The sequence below is a fragment of the Neoarius graeffei genome, chromosome 15 (genome assembly GCF_027579695.1).
Source record: "Neoarius graeffei isolate fNeoGra1 chromosome 15, fNeoGra1.pri, whole genome shotgun sequence".
Classification (NCBI taxonomy): Eukaryota; Metazoa; Chordata; class Actinopteri; order Siluriformes; family Ariidae; genus Neoarius; species Neoarius graeffei.
Window position 1 is genome coordinate 23,488,178 of NC_083583.1, and position 24,619 is coordinate 23,512,796.

At 41.1% G+C, this 24,619-nt stretch overlaps 1 protein-coding gene across 7 annotated transcripts in view; it reads right to left on the reverse strand.

Annotated features, from left to right (window-relative positions):
* Window positions 1-1,300: 1,300 nt before the first annotated feature.
* Window positions 1,301-24,619, reverse strand: part of LOC132899289 (myocyte-specific enhancer factor 2A-like) — a 69,424-nt gene continuing 46,105 nt past the window's right edge. For 6 of the 7 annotated variants that reach the window (XM_060941049.1, XM_060941050.1, XM_060941052.1 and 3 more), the window contains 8 exons: window positions 17,675-17,878; window positions 13,337-13,474; window positions 12,061-12,220; window positions 9,253-9,309; window positions 5,996-6,150; window positions 4,497-4,614; window positions 4,241-4,358; window positions 1,301-3,104 (listed from right to left, as the gene is read on the reverse strand). In XM_060941049.1, the coding sequence (XP_060797032.1) occupies window positions 2,804-3,104; window positions 4,241-4,358; window positions 4,497-4,614; window positions 5,996-6,150; window positions 9,253-9,309; window positions 12,061-12,220; window positions 13,337-13,474; window positions 17,675-17,878 (1,251 nt within the window). In that variant the 3' untranslated portion in view covers window positions 1,301-2,803. The remainder of the gene's footprint in view (window positions 3,105-4,240; window positions 4,359-4,496; window positions 4,615-5,995; window positions 6,151-9,252; window positions 9,310-12,060; window positions 12,221-13,336; window positions 13,475-17,674; window positions 17,879-24,619) is intronic. The other variant, XM_060941053.1, reaches the window with a different exon arrangement.

Here is a 24,619-nt window from a genome sequence, read left to right on the forward strand (position 1 = left end):
GAAACCAAAATAGAACTTTTTGGTAAAAACTCAACTTGTCGTGTTTGGAGGAGAAAGAATGCTGAGTTGCATCCAAAGAACACCATACCTACTGTGAAGCATGGGGGTGGAAACATCATGCTTTGGGGCTGTTTTTCTGCAAAGGGACCAGGACGACTGATCCGTGTAAAGGAAAGAATGAATGGGGCCATGTATCGTGAGATTTTGAGTGAAAACCTCCTTCCATCAGCAAGGGCATTGAAGATGAAACATGGCTGGGTCTTTCAGCATGACAATGATCCCAAACACACCGTCCGGGCAACGAAGGCGTGGCTTCGTAAGAAGCATTTCAAGGTCCTGGAGTGGCCTAGCCAGTCTCCAGATCTCAACCCCATAGAAAATCTTTGGAGGGAGTTGAAAGTCCGTGTTGCCCAGCGACAGCCCCAAAACATCACTGCTCTAGAGGAGATCTGCATGGAGGAATGGGCCAAAATACCAGCAACAGTGTGTGAAAACCTTGTGAAGACTTACAGAAAACGTTTGACCTCCGTCATTGCCAACAAAGGGTATATAACAAAGTATTGATATGAGCTTTTGTTATTGACCAAATACTTATTTTCCACCATAATTTGCAAATAAATTCTTTAAAAATCAGACAATGTGATTTTCTGGATTTTTTTTTTTTTCCCTCATTCTGTCTCTCATAGTTGAGGTATACCTATGATGAAAATTACAGGTCTCTCTCATCTTTTCAAGTGGGAGAACTTGCACAATTGGTGACTGACTAAATACTTTTTTGCCCCACTGTAAATAAGCCCTCAGGCCCGACTCTCGGCCCAAGCAGTTGCCTGCCTTGCCTGTTCGCAAGCTGGGCGTCTGACGGCACATGAGTGTAGGTGTGCTGTGAATTGAACTGACTTTTCTATTTGTCTGAACTTTAAGTCAATATTAAATAGGTCATATTTTAATCTGCACTCACTAACTTCCTTGTGTGGTGAAAGACCTTTACTCACACTCACTCATACAGAGAGAGACCGAGAGACTGTGAGTGTTTAATTGCAGGGAAGATAAGCAGCAATCACAAGGTGAAACGGCTGAATGAATGCTGTACCTTAAGTCAATATTTGGCAAACAGCAGTCCTTAAAAGCGTACATCAGTAATAATACACGGTAGGTTGTGCAGGACAAAAAAAAACACACCAAAAAAACAAACAAACAAAAAAACAACCCAACCATGGTTTAAATGGTATATATATATATATATTTTAATGGATCATATTCAGCACCCTAAGGGTAACGATATGTACATTATATACACCACTGTATAAACAGTATTCCAAATACATTATGTCTAGTTTAATAAATAGAGCCTCAGTGAACGATTACTAATGTCCATGATGTGTTTTTTTTTTAAAAAGGAGGTCTACTGGTAAATAATGCAAATAATTTCCAACAATGAAAAACCTGATGTGAAGATCATAAAGCAGACCTGAAGTTACACGGTATGGCCATACATTTGTGGACACCTGAACAATGGAAGCTATAATAACAGCAAATGTGGACTAAATCTAGAACGGGATGTTCTACAAGCACGCACAGGTGTGATGGTTGTGTGTCCACAAACTTTTAGCCATATAGAGTATGTAACTGAATATTTGGATGCTGAAACAGTCCTACTGAGCTCACGCTGGATGGTGGATGGTCTGACAAGGTAACTGACCTGAGCTGAACTCCTGCGATACAGCCTTCTGTCACAAATGGCACACTTGAGGTCTTTTTGACTTTCTTTGTGTGTCCATGAAATCCACAAGGTTGCAGGATGTCCCTTTTCTTATTTTAGGGTTCAGAAGTGTACTCATGTGCACACTCTTTGAGTCATTAATACACCCTTTGGCCACACTGATGCAAACCCAACAGCGATCTCTTGTGCAAAACAATGAGGAGAAAAAAAATGTTATGGATATAAATGTTGCTAAAGCAGCTGATATAATTATATATACAGTATATAGTGACGGCACTTTCTCTAAGCATCCGACTATGTAATGTCACACTCAGTTAGTGATAACACTGCGTCCGAAATGCTTCGTCTTTCCTTCCGCTTCACCAGAGCGTAGATTAGATGAGTTCAGCATGGCTGATGGCATCATTAGGGACAGATGTGATCACGGAACAATAACACTCTTAACTCCTTATTGCACTTGAACCTCAGGAAGGGCAGAGTAACTGAATACTGAGTTTGACTCCCCTGCACTAAAATTTGATTACAACATGCATTTACAGCTTATTCATTCTAAATTCCAAAGAGCAATGATTTTTTTAAATAATGTTCATGTTTGTTTGCATATGCTAGCATGACAAAAAAGAATGAAAATGCCCTTTCTTGCAAATAATCTATGCCCAGAGCACTAGAGTATATTTTGAAGCAGGCAATTATTGGCTCAAGTTCATGCTTCAGTTTGAAGACCCAGAAAGAAAACTGTAGAAACATTTATAAATACCAAACCCTTTTGGCTTGATGTCATACTACAAATATCACTGAAAGCAAAACTTCATTCCCTGATTTAAAAAAAAAAAATCCTACAGACTTTTATAAATTTGATTTTCTGCTGATAAAAAGGAATAACCTGACCATTAGTCATCCCTGTACAACCCTGTAAGAAGATTTTTCCTTCAGGACGCACCCTTTTCCTGTATCCTATGTCCCTATAGTTCTTGCTACATATACTAAAAAGGGACAACAGCAATACTGTTACTTGCAATAAATAGTGACCAGACGGTTTGCTCCCTGCTTACTTTCCTTCCAACAGCTCATTCCTATTGAGTGCTATGTTACCCAGCTCTCTGTGCGCAGCCGTTTGAGTGATGGACCCCTGATGCCCTCTGATGGCCCACTGCCCTGAGCCAGGGTGGGCACAGAGGGATGGGTGTCTCTGTGCTGCTCCTCACGCTCACTGCCTTCATATGAGCTGCAGGAGGAGGCGAGGCTTTCAGCTGGAGAGTGGAGAGAGGAGGACGGAGGGGCAGAGAGGAAAGCCATTGGTGGAGACACAGGTTCAGCTTTTATATCCATGACTGGAGAAGACCTGGAGGACGGCTCAGAGACATGGGATAAGGAACGAGGGACTCTGTAGGAAAGAAAAGATGGGGATATTTTTTTGTGATTAGTCTTGTTACTACGACAGAATTGATGGATCGATGGATATGTGATGAATGGATGATGGAAAGATCAAAGGATGGGTGGATGAGTGATGGATGGATGGATGGATGGATGGATGGTGGAGCAACAGTAAGACTAAATAAATGGATGTACAGATGTGTGAATGGATTGATAGATGAAGAAAGGATGAATAAACAGATGTATGGTGAATAGATGAAAGAATAAATACATACATGTGCAAATGGAAAGATGGATAGAAGTGTTTGCATGACTTGCAAACATCTATTCTTTGGATGGATGAGCAAGTGTATTGATCAGTGGATAATTCATGGATGGCTGGAAAGAGGATGAATGGATGACTGAATATATAAGTGAATTAATAAATGGAGGGGTAAATGGATGGCTCCATGGATGACTGGGGTGATGATGATGGAGTAATGAATATACATTGATATAGATATGCATGGATGGATGACTGGAGGAATAACTGATGGTAAGGTTGGATGGATGAATAATGGACACATGAATAGAAGGTTGGAGGGTGAATGAATGAATGGATGCAGGGGTGATAGCGTTCCGGCGCCGCGCCGGATTTCCGGCGTACCGTGGCTGGGGAAAAAAAATTCGGAATTCCCTTTACTGTCTATCTGCGCATCTCAGAATGACACAGGACAATGGGCGAACTAGATTTTTTTTTTTTTTTTCCCAGCCACGGTACGCCGGAAATCCGGCGCGGCGCCGGAACGCTATCACCCCTGTGGATGGATGGATGAGTGCAGGTATACATGCAATTGTCCATCCAAGCATTTATTATTTGGAGGAATGAATGAACTGTGTGGGTGGGTGAACAGAGGAAGAATGGACAGATGGAGAGAGGAATAAATGGAAGCTGGATGAACATCTAAATAGATTTATGGATGAGTGAATGGGTGGATGGACTGATGAGGGAGGAATGAATAAAAGTACAGATGAATGGATGACTGTATGAAGAATTGAACTGGATAGATGAATAATGGATACACCAAAAGAAGAATGTCAGGATGGATTGATGGCAGATGGATGAATGGGTGGGTGGGTGAGATGGAATGACAGAAACTCACTCACCCCTGAGAAGTAATTGATGTTTGACTATGTTGCCATGGTGACCCTGAAGCCAAAGTCAGGCTGTCTGGCATGCTGAAGCCATGTATGTTACTGAGCTCTGAGCTGTTTAAGCCATAATCTGAAAGACATTCGTGCTTAGACATAAATACACACAAAAAAAAAAAAAACAGCTGTTTGACTTCAGTGGCGTCAGTACAGAGAACTCCATGGAGCATGGGCAAGCAATAATACTTAAAGGCGCCGAATGTACACACACCTGAGCTGTATGCTGATGTCATAGTGGGGTACGACAGGCCATGGGGGTGCATACTGGGTGTTGTCATGGACACCACCTGCGCGCTCATTGATTGGCTAGATGGTGGGCTGTTTATCCTCTGAAATGTACATAAAACAAAGAAGTCTCTGGATGAGAAAATTGCTACTGATGAATAAAGTTTTCAGTGCTGGTTATAAATTTTACAGAGCCAACAGAGCAGTTTAGGGTGCAGGTTATTGAGACAAAGCACGTTCGTCATTTCTGACAACATGGAAACTTTTCCAAATAGTTCCTTAAATACACTCATTAATTACAGTCACTGTTGGGCTTTAGGAGCCCTTTTAGTCAAAAACAAACAAACAAACAAACAAACAAACAAACAAACAAAAAAGACCACTTTACAATAAACCAGGGGCGTACAAGCTGTACTGTGAGTTATTTTAAAATAAAAATAGCCATCCTGCTTTAAAAAAAAGTTTAAATAAGGTCCCTGGGTGTCACCATCACATAGAACCAAATCTGAAAACAGCTCGGCGCCTGTTTTCATCCTATTTCCTTTTTCCGAACATTAATTAAGATTAATTCTACAAGCTTACAATAATAGTACCAATCCTTTGGGTACATACAATGGCACAAAAAAAAACCACCCTAAAAATACAAAGTGAACAAAGATTTCAGTCATGCTGGTAAAATGTCTTTTGTTCCGCATTCAGAAGAAAGTTTGTGTGTTTAATTTACCAGGACTCTGGATTAAGTGAAATCTGTACAATCTTTCTGTTCAAGCGTGCAGCCGAAAGTATTTAAAACTCACCTATTAAGCTGTTCACTTAAATTAAACTTAATGGAGACCAATAATTGCAATCAAGCATGCCTATTATTTATTTCCTTATTTTAAAGTGTTTTTCCTTCATCTGATAGCTCGAAGAAAAGCTTTACACACCCCTTGAATAAAGCAAAGCGGTGACCCAGTCGTTTTCCTGACATTACCCTACACTGCACAGTTTAACGTTCTTTGTGCTCTAAAGTACCAAACTGAAATTAATGATCAGGACATAAGCTGGACCGATTGTGACCTCTAGATATTTTAATGAGAAAATAAGTTAAAGCCAATTACGTTTTAACTTACCAAATTTCCCTCATCCTCCTCTGGCTGCTTGCAAGACAGAGTCAAATATTTTAAAGAAATGAAAAGAATGCGGTTTACTAGACGACCTTATCTTATGTTTGGTTCTGTACTAAGCAACCAGTAACTAATTTTCATTTACATACAATGCACTCCACATTAACTGAGAAAATGGGTATAATTCTTCAGCTGCAATCATGCACAGCCTTACAGAATGTACTGCTATATTGTAAGACTTGCTGGTCATTGTTCAAGTAGAAACTGTGCACAATTCAAAGAGATTTCTGGAAATCTTATGATGTGCAGGTAGGTTTCCGGAGGATGATTTCTCATGAGAAACGAAAAAAAACAAAAACAAAACCACTAGGGATCTCACCAGAGCTGATGAGATTTTACAGGATGGTGGAATGAGCACTCGGAGCTCTGGTTTATGTCCAATGGTTGCGAGGTTTCCTGTAGGGGGTGCTGCAGATTTCACTGTCGGTCCTCTTCCCATGCTGTTCTCTCCCTGAGCACTGATGTAACCATTCACTGAGAGGACCCACAGAGAAAACACACATTAGAGCAGCAGGACAGGAGTAAGACAATTATTTAAATCAGTCTATTACCAAAATAGTCTCATCTCATCATCTGTAGCCGCTTTATCCTGTTCTACAGGGTCGCAGGCAAGCTGGAGCCTATCCCAGCTGACTACGGGCGAAAGGCGGGGTACACCCTGGACAAGTCGCCAGGTCATCACAGGGCCGACACATAGACACAGACAACCATTCACACTCACATTCACACCTACGGTCAATTTAGAGTCACCAGTTAACCTAACCTGCATGTCCTTGGACTGTGGGGGAAACCGGAGCACCCGGAGGAAACCCACGTGGACACGGGGAGAACATGCAAACTCCGCACAGAAGGCCCTCGCCGGCCACGGGGCTCGAACCCGGACCTTCTTGCTGTGAGGCAACAGCGCTAACCACTACACCACTGTGCCGCCCCCCCCGACCAAAATAGTATATATATAAATTAGTTTAATCAACAAAAAAGAGCATTTTATTTCATGTTGTACATTATAAACTGTCAAATCCGTAAGCCTGCTTCTTAATCAGATTAATCGAGTGTGTCTAATAACTGTGAAATAAAAATAATATTAGGCTAAAGTGAAAGAAATATTCTGGGTTCGAGCCCAGTGGCCGATGGGGGCCTTTCTGTGCAGAGTTTGCATGTTCTCCCCATGTCTGCGTGGGTTTTCTCCGGGTGCTCCGGTTTCCCCCACAGTCCAAAGACATGCAGGTTACGTTAACTGGGGACTCTAAAGTGACTGTGAGTGTGAATGGTTGTATGTCTCTATGTGTCGGCCCTGCGATGATCTGGCGACTTGTCCAGGGTGTATCCCGCCTCTTGCCCATACTCAGCTGGGATAGGCTCCAGCTTGCCTGTAACCCTGCACAAGATAAGCGGTTACAGATAATGGATGGATGGATAGATGAAAGAAATATGCCACCACTGTATATGACCAAATACAATTAAACACATAAATGGCCTGCGTGTGATCCAATACACCATGATTCATTCATTCATCTTCAGTAACTGCTTTATCCTGGTCAGAGTCATGGTGGATCTAGAGCCTGTCCAAGGAACACTGGGAGCATGATGGGAATACACCCTGAATTACACACTACTGGGTATTATGCACACTCAAAAACACACACTGACTATGGGGGGGATGATGATGATAACGACTTTGAGTCTCGATCAACACATATTTGAAAATGAGTGTTTCACAGATGCTCGCTCAAGGGTGGGGCTGGGGGAGGTGGGCCACCCACCTCTGATTACAAGGGCATCAACATTCTTGTTTAAAAGAAAAAAAATTCATGACGTAGATATGTCTCAAATTGTCAGCTCTACATCAACATCAGCCTTGCAAGGTTCAGGATGATTTAAACCACTAAATGGTGTTTTGAGCCATTTTCAACCCATAAAATCCGTCCATCCATTATCTGTAGCCGCTTATCCTGTGCAGAGTCGCAGGCAAGCTGGAGCCTATCCCAGCTGACTACGGGCAAACGGCGGGGTACACCCTGGACAAGTCATCAGGTCATCACAGGGCTGACACATAGACACAGACAACCATTCACACTCACATTCACACCTACGGTCAATTTAGAGTCACCAGTTAACCTAACCTGCATGTCTTTGGACTGTGGGGGAAACCAGAGCACCCGGAGGAAACCCACGCAGATATGGGGAGAACATGCAAACTCCACACAGAAAGGCCCTCGTCGGCCATTGGGCTCAAACCCAGAACCTTCTTGCTGTGAGGCGACAGTGCTAACCACTATACCACCATGCCGCCCAACCCATAAATACTGATTTTTATTTAAAGAAATGGTCATTTTGTCAATATCAAACACCAGCATTGATGGGTTTCATCACAGTACAGTCATATTAGTTAGTTTACAGCTAAAAAAAAAACCAAACAAACCAAAAATAAATAAAAAAATCACAATTAATTGTGCAGTACATCTTTAATAATAAATACAACTGGAACAAAAATACAGCAGTGCAGATCAACTCTTTATGAAATAAATGGAAACAATTTTGAGTGGCATTACAGGCTGCTAGAATCTCAGAGTCCCTGAGCGTCAAGACTAACACATGTAAAGAGATTGTCCTAAAAGTACCTGCTTGCATATAAGCATATTCTATGTGTATGTGCTGTATTCAACCACAGTGTTGTAGCATTAAAGCTGCTATATGTAATTTTTAGAGTTTAGAAAAATGCAAATTTTTATAACATTCATTGCTGTACACTGAACACCACTTAGGGCCTCTGCATGCTCTTGCGACAAGGCTTTCGCAGACAGCTTTTCGCAGACATTGTAATTTATCGTTGAGCAGGGAGTAATAGGCGTGCGCGATGTTATTCACCGCCACAACGCAAGGGGGCGCGAAGTCGCGAAATCGCTAGGAGTAGTTGGTGGGTGTGGTTAGTGGAGTGTTTATCCTCCGGTTACTTATAATGACTAGAACTGGAGTCGTATAGATGTCCGTACTTCCTCACTTCCTCGATCAACCGCTCTTCGTGCTGCTCCATCTTCGCTCGTGTTTTTAAAAATGGCGGTCGTGAAAACAAAACAAACCGGGAAAGTAGGGAAGCGGAAGTGCGTGTACAGCGGATGTAGAGTGGACCAATCAGATCCCTCTTGTCTGCGAGGCTTCTGGGGTGGTCACAATTTTTGGGAGGTGCGCGCAGAGCGTCTGCAAAGGTGGGGGGGCTACGCAGACGCCATCTGCGATGCCGTCTGCGAGGACTGCGTTGTCAGCATAACTTGGCCTTTAGGCTTAATCTGATAGTTGAGATACGCATTGATGTAAAGTTGAGTAATGCCTAATGTTGGGCGTTTCCTTACCAAAAGATGAAATGTTACAACAGTATCATCTGTTTGTGTTTTGGTCTTCGGCTTCCAAAAGTGTTAAAACATAAAAATGACTGTATCTTGTCTATCAAGTATTAATTTCAGCTTGTCAATTATGAGCATGAAATTAAAACTGGGTTGAAGTCTGCTGAAAAAGACTATACATGACTACGCATGAAAAACGTCACTTACAATCAAAGTGTGGCAAGAAAGAACTCACCTACTGAAGCGGAGTGCACACCATTGGGGGTGTGATCTGAAGAAGGGTGTCCACCAGCTAAAAACACACATAAAACAGGATCACAAACATAAAACAAATGCCCGTTTTCCACTGTATTTGGGTTACAAGATAGCAAGACTGTCTCATCTCATCTCATTATCTCTAGCCGCTTTATCCTGTTCTACAGGGTCGCAGGCGAGCTGGAGCCTATCCCAGCTGACTACGGGTGAAAGGCGGGGTACACCCTGGACAAGTCGCCAGGTCATCACAGGGCTGACACATAGACACAGACAACCATTCACACTCACATTCACACCTACGGTCAATTTAGAGTCACCAGTTAACCTAACCTGCATGTCTTTGGACTGTGGGGGAAACCGGAGCACCCGGAGGAAACCCACACGAACACGGGGAGAACATGCAAACTCCACACAGAAAGGCCCTTGCCGGCCACGGGGCTCGAACCCAGACCTTCTTGCTGTGAGGCAACAGCGCTAACCACTACACCACCGTGCCGCCCAGCAAGACTGTTGCGTTGGTATATTGGCACATTTAAATGCTGTGTTGATATATTAATTATTTAATCTTCTTCTACTTGGCTCACATAAATAATTACGAATAGGTCTCCAAGTGCTATAAAGAAAACGACAAGAACACAATGACGCATTACAGTAGTGCTTGAAAGTTTGTGAACCCTTTAGAATTTTCTATATTTCTGCATACATATGACCAAAAACATCAGATTTTCACACAAGTCCTAAAAGTAGACAAAGAGAACCCAGTTAAACAAATGAGATGAAAATATTATACTTGGTCATTTATTTATTGAAGAAAATGATCCAATATTGCATATCTGTGAGTGGCAAAAGTATGTGAACCTCCAAGATGATCAGTTAATTTGAAGGTGAAATTAGAGTCAGGTGTTTTCAATCAATGGGATGACAATCAGGTGTGAGTGGGCACCCTGTTTTATTTAAAGAACAGGGATCTATCAAAGTCTGATCTTCACAACACATGTTTGTGGAAGTGTATCATGGCACGAACAAAGGAGATTTCTGAGCACCTCAGAAAAAGCGTTGTTGATGCTCATCAGGCTGGAAAAGGTTACAAAACCATCTCTAAAGAGTTTGGACTCCACCAATCCACAGTCAGACAGATTGTGTACAAATGGAGGAAATTCAAGACCATTGTTACCCTCCCCAGGAGTGGTCGACCAACAAAGATCACTCCAAGAGCAAGGCGTGTAATAGTTGGCGAGGTCACAAAGGACCCCAGGGTTACTTCTAAGCAACTGAAGGCCTCTCTCACATTGGCTAATGTTAATGTTCATGAGTCCACCATCAGGAAAACACTGAACAACAATGGTGTGCATGGCAGGGTTGCAAGGAGAAAGCCACTGCTCTCCAAAAAGAACATTGCTGCTCGTCTGCAGTTTGCTAAAGATCACGTGGACAAGCCAGAAGGCTATGGGAAAAATGTTTTGTGAATGGATGAGACCAAAATAGAACTTTTTGGTTTAAATGAGAAGCATTATGGTTGGAGAAAGGAAAACACTGCATTCCAGCATAAGAACCTTATCCCATCTGTGAAACATGGTGGCAGTAGTATCATGGTTTGGGCCTGTTTTGCTGCATCTGGGCCAGGACGGCTTGCCATCGTTGATGGAACAATGAATTCTGAATTATACCAGCAAATTCTAAAGGAAAATGTCAGGACATCTGTCCATGAACTGAACCTCAAGAGAAGGTGGGTCATGCAGCAAGACAACGACCCTAAGCACACAAGTCGTTCTACCAAAGAATGGTTAAAGAAGAATAAAGTTAATGTTTTGGAATGGCCAAGTCAAAGTCCTGACCTTAATCCAATGGAAATGTTGTGGAAGGACCTGAAGCGAGCAGTTCATCTGAGGAAACCCACCAACATCCCAGAGTTGAAGCTGTTCTGTACGGAGGAACGGGCTAAAATTCCTCCAAGCCGGTGTGCAGGACTGATCAACAGTTACCGCAAACGTTTAGTTGCAGTTATTGTTGCACAAGGGGGTCACACCAGATACTGAAAGCAAAGGTTCACATACTTTTGCCACTCACAGATATGTAATATTGGATCATTTTCCTCAATAAATAAACAACCAAGTATAATATTTTTGTCTCATTTGTTTAACTGGGTTCTCTTTATCTACTTTTAGGACTTGTGTATAAATTTGACGATGTTTTAGGTCATATTTATGCAGAAAAATTCTAAAGGGTTCACCAACTTTCAAGCACTACTGTATACTTACACAGTTTTTAAGAAAGTTAAAGAAATGATTCAGCCAAACAACAACAACAGAATCAATTTCTCACTTAAATGGAGTTTGCTAGTGAAGACATACTTGGTGTCCAAAAGTAGTTTTTCACTGAAGCAATGAGACTAATGTTGCTAACAATTATAGCCACCAGTTTCGCACTTTGCAAACGTTGTGCTGAGAACTAAAGCGATTCGGCTTCAAGATGGCTACTGTTTTTAGCTCTGTGATATCCTTTAGTCCAGCTTTACAGATTAATTCATATTTTTATAGATGTCATCCTGTATCAGAACCCACATGAGCAAATCTTTATGATACTGAACAACTCGACACAGTTTGAGGCAAGTTGTTAAAGTAAAGCTTATAAACTTCTTGTACTTGTTACATTCAGAGAAGACATTAGCATTCTCTTAGTTTCCGCATGTAAATCTGAAGAAACGCTGAACATGCCTTTGATTCATTGCCTACCTTTGAAGTGAGCAGGAAATTATGCAAAGTCAGATTTTCTCTCATGTAGAGCTGACCTGTTAGTCGTGTGTTTGGAGATCTCTGCAGGGTACTGGAGGATGGAGACAGCATGCCGGCTTCACCCAGAGCTCCGATGCTGCTGTAGGAGTGGACACCGTGCTCAGAGACTGGCAGTGCCACAGGCATGGAGAAGCTCTGCTGAGACAAAACCGCCGGCTACCAGACAACCGGCATGGAGAATTTCAGTTGGAACAAGCTATGGAAGTTATAAACATGACAGGGTGTGCTCTTATAGGAAAATAATCAACAACGTGGTTAGTATGATGTGGCCTGAAGTGAAGCAGAGCTGCTGATACCATCCTGAGATTGATTATTTTCCTACAACAGCAGATCCCAAAGTCATTTTATACAACAGCAATTTGTCAACAATTACAATTTTTATTTATTACACAATGACACCTCGTACAAGTTGGTTCCTTTTATCATTTTTACATTACAGCACATATTCAATTAGTCGTTCCATCACCAGCCCCTTTTTGCTCTCTTTTGAAATTAATTTAAAAAAAAAAAAAACACTTCTTGTCATGTTACTAAGAAATCAGACGGTGCTTAGTCGTGTGTCCTGAAGACTTCCTGGAGCCTCCTTCACAAGATATTAATTAAATATCTCCTTACAAAAGCTTCCCCATCAACGAATCTCCATTTTTCTTTGATAAAACCAATATGTTTTTAAAACGTGTTTATTATTATTAGGCTTAGATTATGTCGAGTGTCCATCATATAAGTCCCCGTATAAGCTGTTACTAAAGAAACGGTAACTGTCTTGCAGCTGGAACTACAGTGTCTTGCAAAAGTATTCATCCCCTTTGGTGTTTGTCCTGTTTTGTCGCATTACAGGCTGGAATTAAAATGATTTTTGGGGAGGTTGCATAATTTGATTTACACAACATGGCTACCACTTTAAAGGTGAATTTTTTATTGTGACACAAACAATAATTAAAATGAAAAAACAGAAATCTGGAGTGTGCATAGATATTCACCCCCCAATGTCAATACTTTGTAGAGCCACCTTTTGCTGCAATTACAGCTGCAAGTATCTTGGACTATGTCTCTATTCGCTTAGCACCTCTAGCCACTGGGATTTTTGCCCATTTCTCAACGCAAAACTGCTCCAACTCCTTTCTGCTCCATACTGTACTGTAGAATTCAATAATGCTGTGGTATCATTAGCAACTTGTGCCATTTATTGATTTGTAAAATGCTTCCTAGTCCACGTAATGAAATTGAGCAAAATATATCATTCAGAAACATGGTTTCTCTAAGAGAACATACCATTTTATGATTGCGCATCATGTTATCGAACTCTTCATTAATCTTCTGGTATTTCTCCTCAGTGTGTGGGGTGAGAACATACGAGCATGTGTCCACTTCTGGGCTCTCAGAGCCACGCTGCTCCTTCTTGTTCAGGGCCTGGAGAAAAAAAAAGAAAGCAGAAAAAAAGAAAAATAAATAAATCATGAACAGTAGGAGTTATCACGACTCAGTGCAAGTAGGTCCAATATTTACAAAATGCTGGCACCAATTAAAAGCAGCGAGTGTATCAGGAGTGAACACTACTGAACTGATCTGTACATCTCTTTATCATCATCTTATTACAAATGCACCATTATTTACAAACATCATCAATTTCATTTCACTTGGAACATCATGTTTCCTTCTGACTCTCCACCTCTACATCCATACCGATCTGTACCTGTGAACTTTCCCTTACCAACCTCGCTCTTTTCCTCTTCTTGAAATTAAAACGACAAAAAAAATGTAGTTTGTCTTGTTACTGAAAATCCACAAAGTTCTCCTTCCTGAAAACTTTTCCCAGCTTTAACAAAGATCTGACACTGGAGACTCCTTCCAAAAATGGGACATAAAACATCACCATATTATCAGTTGCATACTTTTTGAAATCCGTTTATGCGGAGTGTCTGCCACACAAATCCTTCTGTAAGTTGTTAGTATAGAAATAACATATTAGAACGAGTGCAGTAATATAAACCTGTGAGTTGCTGTGCAGTGCTGCTAAAATGAATTGGCACCTTCTGACCAAACAGAATCGAGAATTCAACAACATTGTGGCATAAGAAAAATTATATGGCAATAGAATAAGACAATTTATATGACGTATACTGATATTAAACTGTATTTGTTGCATAATAATCTCACAATTTAGAAATATTAGACGCATTTGCCTATATTTATGATATTTTCACTTGCTAAGATATAATTTTTGGCATTACTTCCTGGACCTTTTGTTCTAGGAGTACCCACTCTACTATTGGTCATACAACCCTAATTCCAAAAAGCTGGGACGCTGTGTAAAACAAATAAAAACAGAATGTGAAGATTTGCAAATCATGGAAACCCTATATTTCACTGAAAATGGTACAAAGACAACATATCAAATGTTGAAACTAAGAAATTTTTTTGTTTTTTGAAAAATATATGCTCATCTTGAATTTGATGTCAGCAACACGTTTCAGAAAAATTGGGACGGGGCAACAAAAGACTGAAAAAGTTGTGCAATATTAAATAAACTAATTTGGTTAATTGGCAACAGGCCAGTAACATGATTGGGTATAAAAAGAGCATACCAGAAAGGTGGAGTCTCTCAGAAGTAAAGATGGGGAGGGGTTCACCGCTCTGTGAAAGACTGCGTGGGCAAACAGTGCAACAATTTAAGAATAACGGTCCTCAATGTAAAACTGCAAAGAATTTGGGGATCACATCATCTATGGTCCATAATATCATTAAAAGATTCAGAGAATCTGGAGAAATCTCTGTATGCAAGAGACAAGGCTGAAAACTGACATTGGATGCCTGTGATCTTCAGGCCCTCAGGAGACACTGCATTAAAAGCAGACGTGTGTCTGTAGTGGAAATCACTGTATGGGCTCAGGAACACTTCAGAAAACCATCGTCTGTGAAAACAGTTCATTACTGCATCCACAAATGCAAGTTAAAACCAGATATAAACAATATCCAGAAACACCGCCACCTTCTCTGGGCCTGAACTCTTTTACGATGGACTGAGGCGAAGTGGAAAACTGTCCCGAGGTCTGACGAATCAAAAGTAGAAATTCTTTTTAGAAATCATGGACACCATGTCCTCCAGGCTAAAGAGGAGAGGGACCATCTGGCTTATTATCAGTGCATGGTTCAAAAGCCAGCATCTGTGATGGTATGAGGGTGCATTAGTGCACATGACACGGGGAAGGCATCATTAACGCTGAATGATATATACACGTTTCAGAGCAATATGCTGCCATCCAGACAAAATCTTTTTCAGAGAAGGCCTTCCTTCATTCAGCAAGACAACGCCAAACCACTTTCTGCACATATTAAAACTGCATGGCTCTGTAGTAAAAGAGACCGGGTGCTAAACTGGCCTGCCTGCAGTCCAGACCGATCTCCTTTTTAAAACATTTGGTGCAAAATGAAGCACATAAAGTGCAAAATACAACAAAGGAGACCCCAAAGTGTTGAGTAACTGAAGTTGTATATCAGGCAAGAATGGGACAACATTTCTCTTTCAAAACTACACCAATTGGTCTCCTCAGGTTCCAAACGTTTACAGATTATTGTTAAAAGTAGACGAGATGCAACACAGTGGTAAACATGCCCATCCCAACTTTTTTGAAACGTTGCTGACATCAAATTCAAAATGGGCATATCTCATCTCATCTCATTATCTCTAGCCGCTTTATCCTTCTACAGGGTCGCAGGCAAGCTGGAGCCTATCCCAGCTGACTACGGGCGAAAGGCGGGGTACACCCTGGACAAGTCGCCAGGTCATCACAGGGCTGACACATAGACACAGACAACCATTCACACTCATACCTATGGTCAATTTAGAGTCACCAGTTAACCTAACCTGCATGTCTTTGGACTGTGAGGGAAACCGGAGCACCCGGAGGAAACCCACGCGGACACGGGGAGAACATGCAAACTCCACACAGAAAGGCCCTCGCCGGCCACGGGGCTCGAACCCAGGACCTTCTTGCTGTGAGGCGACAGCGCTAACCACTACACCACCGTGCCGCCCAAAATGGGCATATATCTTTCAAAAAACAAAAAAAAATTCTCACTTTCACCATTTGTTGTTTTAGTACTACTTTCAATGAAATATAGGGTTTCCATGATTTGCAAATTATCACATTCTGTTTTTATTTACAGTTTACACAGCGTCACAACTTTTTTGGAATTGCGGTTGTATTCTATCATCTTTGGTGTGATTTTTTTTTTTTAATCAATTGAATCTCTACTTGAAGTATTAAAATAAAATACAGAAAATAAAGGCAACAGATAAACTGCAAAGCCTTCATAAGTCACTCTTTTTTCCTTTTTTTTTTTTTAAATGCGCCATTAGCAGTGGGCAAGCACATGGCGGGTCTGCCAAAATCGCACGCCAAGTTCTCTTGGCTGAACGCAGCTCAGGTTTCCGTGTGTGTATTTGGGACAGCACTACGCCTTTATTTTTAGAGTCAACCAATTAGAAGCACTTCCTTTCGATGTGTTTGTCAACACATGACTTATGGTAAGAGATGCCGTTTACTCGTCTTGGTCACAAGTCCCAACAGGCGTTACAAAAAGTACATATTGATTTTGTGTACATATTGATTTCTGCCAGATTCAGCCTTCAGATGATCTCTGTGACTGGTCAAAAAAAAGGCACAGAATCAAACTACTCTTCTGAAGTTCTTCTGGATCCTAACACAGTCTTGGCAATATTTGGTCCTTTGCTAATAATTAACAGGTCTCATGATGCTGATGCCAAACTTTAACTGTTTTCCTTCTCCAAAAGAGATCAATGAAACATCCTTGTAAGTGAAATTTATTCGATTTAACAAGCAGCAGCAATAGCATAAGAACCACAGAGCGGACTGGCTCACGAAACCGCACTCGCAAGGACAAACGGTAATGGACAAGATAATTTGCTAATAGCAAATGCTTGTGAAGGTCAGGATGGCCAGAGAAATGCAACGACGTGATACTAGTCTGACTGACAGACTGATCTTTAATTACTGAAGGATCAGGGCTAAATGGGAGCACGGACTGTGCAGAAAATATACTGCAGCAGCAGCGAAAACATTCTGCAAGCCCACACACTGCAGTTCTGTCTGCTTCATCCTAATATGTTTATCTATTTCAGTTAAAGCTCAAGTCATATTTCAGTGTTTTTCAACTCGCGTAACAGAAAAGCCGAGTCGGTGCATCATGGAAAGTACAATGTGGCAGGCATACCGTATAATTTTTTGTGTCATAGGCCAACAAAGTTTTGTGGTCTCAAATACTCACTTATCGCTGTAGACAAAACATAAATGTTAACATTTTTCAAGCAGCCAATTTTGTTTAAAAACAGAGAAAGACGAAAACCGTTGAGCAGACGATACAGTGATGACTGAGTAAATATATATATATAATTTCTGAGGCACTGGTGTCGCAGAGATTAAGACTTTGGGCTACTGATCTAAAGGACATGTGTCCAAACCTTAGTGTCTTAGCCAACCTTCTGCTTCTTTGACGCCATGACCAAGTGGGAAGGTGATATCACACTGAACATACTGAACATATTTGAAACTGATACTTTATAGCTCTGTGTAACATGCAGCCCTTCACCTCGACAATGTCCGAGTTAGTCCGGCTCTCATGAGGCTCGTTGTACTCAGTGTACTTGAGTAAAACTTTGTCCATGTCTGTGCTGGCGTACTGGAAGAGCTTATTGGAGCTGTTGAAGATAATGAGTGCGATCTCACAGTCACACAGTACACTCAGCTCATACGCTTTCTTCATCAAGCCAAACTTCCTCTTAGTGAAGGTCACCTATAACAGAGCACAACAACAACAACAAAAAAAAGGTGCTATTAGGACTTAGTGCTCAAGGACCTCAAAATATCACTTAAAGGGGAACAGAGGGCAATATATAGAGTAAATATAACAATAAAACACACATTAACGAACCTTATTCAAGACTTACAAAAGTTTTTTGTTCTAAGGTTGGAAAGTTATAGTGTTTTGAAAGTAGCTCGAGCAAACTATTTCCGCAGTTTGAACAGCCCGCCATGATATTAATTTTATCCAATCAGAATGCACGTTCATTTTCTCTGCGTAACACTCATGACGTATGTATGTGCCCAGTTGTGTTGGCTCATTGAGGTTGGGAATAGCACGTGTGAATCGGAAAGTAGGATGAATTGTAAGTGATCGGCTACACGATGCCACAGTGTGTTGCTTTCGGGTGTAATAACAGGACCGATGGAAAGCATAACGATCCTCCAGACGTGTCTTTTCACTCGTTTCCGCTGAAAAACACCAAGCGAGTTCGAGCTTTCTTCTCTTCTTTCGTCATCACCGGAGTCGAGAGTACCTCTCCTAGGTTCAAACTGGTACCCTTCTAAGCCATAGCCTGCTTGCAGTGTGTCTTGCGGGATCTCTTCGTATGATTCGACAAAGCTGTTGCTTTCACTTGATGCGCCCGACGCCATGATTACACGCTTCTCTCCTAGTGCAGTGGGTAGGGCTGACATCACGGTCTTTTAAAAATGGCGACTCTTGTGCCGTTTAGCGTACCGACTATTATATTTACAATTACCAAGATATTTCGTTGCTTTCTAGTATATAAATTTGATAGAATACTTAAGAATACGTTACTTTGTCACATCAGCAACTGTATATATTATATTTGGTACCCCTTTAAAGAGCAAATCATCACTCAATAACCAGATCTACAAGAGATCAAATGAGATCACAGTGGATCCCCATTATTAGGCAAAATCTAAGCCATGATGTTTCATGTTTCTGGTGCCATCACAGAACCTTTACAGGTTAAAGGAAAGTTTAAATGTTTGATAATGCTCATTGTTGGCCTAACTATGACTCTAAACCCTACTTTGTAAAAACAGACATGTGCGAATATTCTCTCTGTGCGCGTTCAACACTACGGCAGTTACGCAGGCACACCCAGTTCTTGTTCTAGACTCTAAAATTCATGTTCATGCTGCAGCATCCTGCCCTTGGAGATAATAAGTGTGTAATGGCCTCATTAAGAGAGTCACGAGAACCCAGTTCCACTCTTCTGTTCGCGCCAGTGTGACAGAGCGCAGCTGTCAGGGTTGCCAGATTTCATGTTCCTTGCCAATTATCACCCCTCCCTGAGGAATGCTAAACCTGCCACCACTTCAGTGTTGAGGCGCGGACGGCACAGCGCTGCATGAATGCTGTCATCTGCGCTGGGCTGGTGCCATCAAATTCATCGCGAAAGACAAGTCCACGTCATTACCTTACAAATGCACGATTTAGAGAGGAAAGCACTTTTTTGGCCTTTCTCTAGCCGTGCAGTTTAGCTTGTTATGAATCCCTGTGCTCAGCATTTCATAACACTTCAGTGACGCTTGACTTTGCTGTCAGCACTTTGTGGCCTGCTGAGTGTAAGGTTGCAGAGGGATGAACATTTTGGGGTAATTTCCATGGAGAATAATATGGGATATTAAATACAGGAGATTGGCCAAAATTAAAATTTATCAGGAACGTGTTACTAGTTTGTACTCAGATATTATTTACACACTTACTCTACAAGCTGAAAGATTCAGCGTATCTGTGTGAACTGCTGAACTGTAACTATCAATAAGGCACATACAGGGAAGCACTCAGCCACCAACTAGCTTGTGTAAAATGTTAAATTATATCAATAACAAAGGCACAGTGCCACTGATCTGAAGCAGCACTTTTACAGAGCAGCCTCCTGCTGTTTTTTCCCTCCCTTTGTTTAACTCTACAACTCAGATGAAGTACACAGGTCTGGCTTAACTGACCTCAATATTTCTAGATATGATAAAATGTCCTTGCTTAAATGTTAAAGTTATTCTGCTTTTAACAGCAACAGATTATTGAAAATTTACAGTGCTGTGTCTGGGTCAGAGATGAAAAAGATATCTTGGCTAAAACTAGAACAAGAAAAAACCCCAAAACCTTATATTGTGCACTGCATGTGCTGTATTTTATATGTGTGTGTGTGTATTCACACAATCCCGATTCCAAAAAAGTTGGGACAAAGTACAAATTGTAAATAAAAACGGAATGCAATGATGTGGAAGTTTCAAAATTCCATATTTTATTCAGAATAGAACATAGATGACATATCAAATGTTTAAACTGAGAAAATGTATCATTTAAAGAGAAAAATTAGGTGATTTTAAATTTAATGACAACAACACATCTCAAAGTTGGGACAAGGCCATGTTTACCATTGTGAGACATCCCCTTTTCTCTTTACAACAGTCTGTAAACGTCTGGGGACTGAGGAGACAAGTTGCTCAAGTTTAGGGATAGGAATGTTAACCCATTCTTGTCTAATGTAGGATTCTAGTTGCTCAACTGTCTTAGGTCTTTTTTGTCGTGTCTTCCGTTTTATGATGCGCCAAATGTTTTCTATGGGTGAAAGATCTGGACTGCAGGCTGGCCAGTTCAGTACCTGGACCCTTCTTCTACGCAGCCATAATGCTGTAATTGATGCAGTATGTGGTTTGGCATTGTCATGTTGGAAAATGCAAGGTCTTCCCTGAAAGAGACGTCGTCTGGATGGGAGCATATGTTGCTCTAAAACCTGGATATACCTTTCAGCATTGATGGTGTCTTTCCAGATGTGTAAGCTGCCCATGCCACACGCACTAATGCAACCCCATACCATCAGAGATGCAGGCTTCTGAACTGAGCGCTGATAACAACTTGGGTTGTCCTTCTCCTCTTTAGTCCGAGTGACACGGCGTCCCTGGTTTCCATAAAGAACTTCAAATTTTGATTCGTCTGACCACAGAACAGTTTTCCACTTTGCCACAGTCCATTTTAAATGAGCCTTGGCCCAGAGAAGACGTCTGCGCTTCTGGATCATGTTTAGATACGGCTTCTTCTTTGAACTATAGAGTTTTAACTGGCAACGGCGGATGGCACGGTGAATTGTGTTCACAGATAATGTTCTCTGGAAATATTCCTGAGCCCATTTTGTGATTTCCAATACAGAAGCATGCCTGTATGTGATGCAGTGCCGTCTAAGGGCCCGAAGATCACAGGCACCCAGTATGGTTTTCCAGCCTTGACCCTTACGCACAGAGATTCTTCCAGATTCTCTGAATCTTTTGATGATATTAAGCACTGTAGATGATGATATGTTCAAACTCTTTGCAATTTTGCACTGTCGAACTCCTTTCTGATATTGCTCCACTATTTGTCGGCGCAGAATTAGGGGGATTGGTGATCCTCTTCCCATCTTTACTTCTGAGAGCCGCTGCCACTCCAAGATGCTCTTTTTATACCCAGTCATGTTAATGACCTATTGCCAGTTGACCTAATGAGTTGCAATTTGGTCCTCCAGCTGTTCCTTTTTTGTACCGTTAACTTTTCCAGCCTCTTATTGCCCCTGTCCCAACTTTTTTGAGATGTGTTGCTGTCATGAAATTTCAAATGAGCCAATATTTGGCATGAAATTTCAAAACGTCTCACTTTCGACATTTGATATGTTGTCTGTGTTCTATTGTGAATACAATATCAGTTTTTGAGATTTGTAAATTATTGCATTCCGTTTTTATTTACAATTTGTTCTTTGTCCCAACTTTTTTGGAATCAGGGTTGTATATAAATAGGTTCTGGGTTCGAACCTCGCCTTCTGTTTGGAGTTTACATGTTCTCCCTTTGCCTCCTCCGGGTGCTCCAGTTTCCTCCCACAGTCCAAAGACACGTGGATTAGATCAACTACTCATAAGTGTAAATGAGAGTGTGAATGGTTGTTTGTCTGTCTCTGTGCTAGCCCTTGGATAGACTGGAGACCTGCCCAGGATGTACACCACCTCTCACCCAGTGTCAGCTGGGACTGGCTCCAGCGTCCCCAAATTAATTAAAAGTGTTTATTCTTTAATTATGAAAAACTACAACGAAAAAAGTCTAAGTCTACAATTAAGTCTGTCCTTTCAGACAGCCACAAAATCTAGCTTAAAATAAATGATCAAAAATACAAACAATTATTATACATACGGGCCACTTTTTCCATGGAATAAAAACATTTATTTTTTTCGCAGTCCGGTTTCCATCAAATCCTGCGCTCTGATTGGCTGGCGAGCGGGTCGGTATCCTACGATACGGACCCCAGTTACGGACCTCTGGCGACTCACTCGTTCACAACAACAACAAACAAAGTAGCATTTTTTGTCAACATTTTTTTTTAAAATAAGATTTATTTATAAGATTATCAAAAATCATAAAATTTTGCCAGCATTTCTCAGCATAACAACATTAATTTTACAGCATGGATAATGATAACGACAGTTTTCACAGCGAAAGCGGGTTTTACTACCCTGAGGAAGAAGAAATAAAAGAAAACATTTCAGGAGAAAGCTAAAAACCTCTAACTGTTGCTAACGCCGAGCGAAAGCATGACTGAATCCTGAATGACTCCTATTTGTATAAATAGGGGACTACATAGGCAGCAAAATGTAGTTGTTTTCCTGCCATGGAAGTGCACTTGTATACCGAGGAGGAATCAATTTGCATTACAGCCATGAATGAGGATTCAAAATGGCGGCTCAGCTCGGTTTTCCCTTTTGGGTGCTCTCGTTTTCTGTTAGAATTTGGGGAAAAAAAAAAAATATATATATATATATATACAGTGTATATATATATATATATATATATATATATATATATTATTTACCAGCTTAAGGTCGGTCCGTATGGTGAAATACCGTGACCTCGGCCTTGAATACTGACCTCGGCCCAGAGGGCCTCGCTCAGTGCTTTTAAGACCTCGGTCACGGTATTTCACGATACGGACCTCCCAGCTGGTAAATAACATGTATGTATTCTATTCCCTTCTATTGATGGCATGCAATATTGCTATCATATTGCTTATCCTCCATGTATTACGCCGTTCTCCCCAATGGAGAATGAGCGTGCAATATTGTTACAATATTGCACGTTGTCAAAACAATACATCACCACACATCGGAGCTGATGTGAAGCTCCAATGACAAATCTTTTCTGCTGCGCATGCACATAATCATTTCTTTGTCAGCCTGGAAAGAAAGAAGACGAGGCTAATCCAGTGCTAGGATTAAGCACTAAATAAATAAACTGAAACTGAAGATGCGCTGAACACCCGAAAGGCTACCAAAACTTCATTATATATTCTTCACGCATATTTGCAAGAGAAAAACAGACCAACGGACATCGAAAAACTGGAAAAGAAACATGTCAGAGATGTAAAACTTCCGTGCTAGCGAGTGACTGTGACAGTTTGTAAACAAACATGGCCGCGAGGTTTGCTTCGTTAAAAGCGGAAGATTCTGAGAGAATTTTAGCTGTCGGTTCGCTCCATTATGTGTAGTTGTCAATGTTGATTTTAAAAGTAACAAAGTAAATTACATCAGGAAGTGAATTTGAGTGAAAAATGCTGTGGTGAGTGTGCATGGAAGAAAAGTCTTGGGACAGAAATCTTAGTTTCTCGGTCGTTAGCCTGTGCTACTTATGAACGCTTATAGCGTTTGGATGGTGAATTCAGTGTCACACTGATGAACCCTACACCAGCTGTAGGTGACTTCACTGCTGCGCTAACAGCACTAAATTGTGGGTAAGCTAGCGCTGGCCTTTGAGAATGCTGATATGCAGTGTGTATGTATAATAATAATAATAATAATATTGGTTGGTTTTTTTTCATGGTACATCAGCTACATTCCATTCAGCTAGCATGATATTGGACGAGTCGAAGACTCGTCCAATATCATGCTAGCTGAATGGAATATAGCTGATATACCACGAAAAAAAGCCAGCAAATATTATTTAAACATGCAATTCTGGGCAATTTTCCACTTCAAGGATTTTTTCTTAATTTGTCTTTTTTCCTTTGTGTAAAAGCCTTCGTAAGACAACAGAGAGAATATATTCATAAATATTATTAATTTTATGTAAAATGAACATCCTTCAGACAAACAAAAGTCTCTTGTTCAAGCTATAACTACTGTCTTCTTCAAGCCATCTATAATGTGAGATTCTCTTCTGGCTGTAGGTGTTTGCAGTAAATCCTTAGTGTCACGTGGATGCAAAAACGTCTTATGCTCAAAAGTGCATTAGGTTACTCAGTAAAAAATCCAAGGTAGTACATAAAAGTGCCACCTTATGGAAAATCTTGAGTCAGCATAAGTCATTCAGTGAGTGGAAAGGGTGAGTCAGTGATAGATTGAGTGTGTGGGGTAGCAGTTGAGTGAGTTGGTGAGTTTCATGAACAGGTGGGTGTGTGAGTTCATGGGTTTGTGATTAATCAGGTGAGTGAGTGAGTGAGTGAGTGAGTGAGTGAGTGAGTGAGTGAGTGAGTGAGTGAGTGAGTGAGTGCATGGGTGACAGAGTGAATGAGTGCATGGGTGAGAGTGTGAATGAGTGCATGGGTGAGAGAGTGAGTGAGTGAGTGAGTGAGTGAGTGAATGAGTGCATGGGTAAGAGAGTGCATGGATTAGGGAGGGAGGGAGTGAATGAGTGCATGGGTGAGACAGTGAGTGAGTGAGTGAGTGAGTGAGTGAGTGAGTG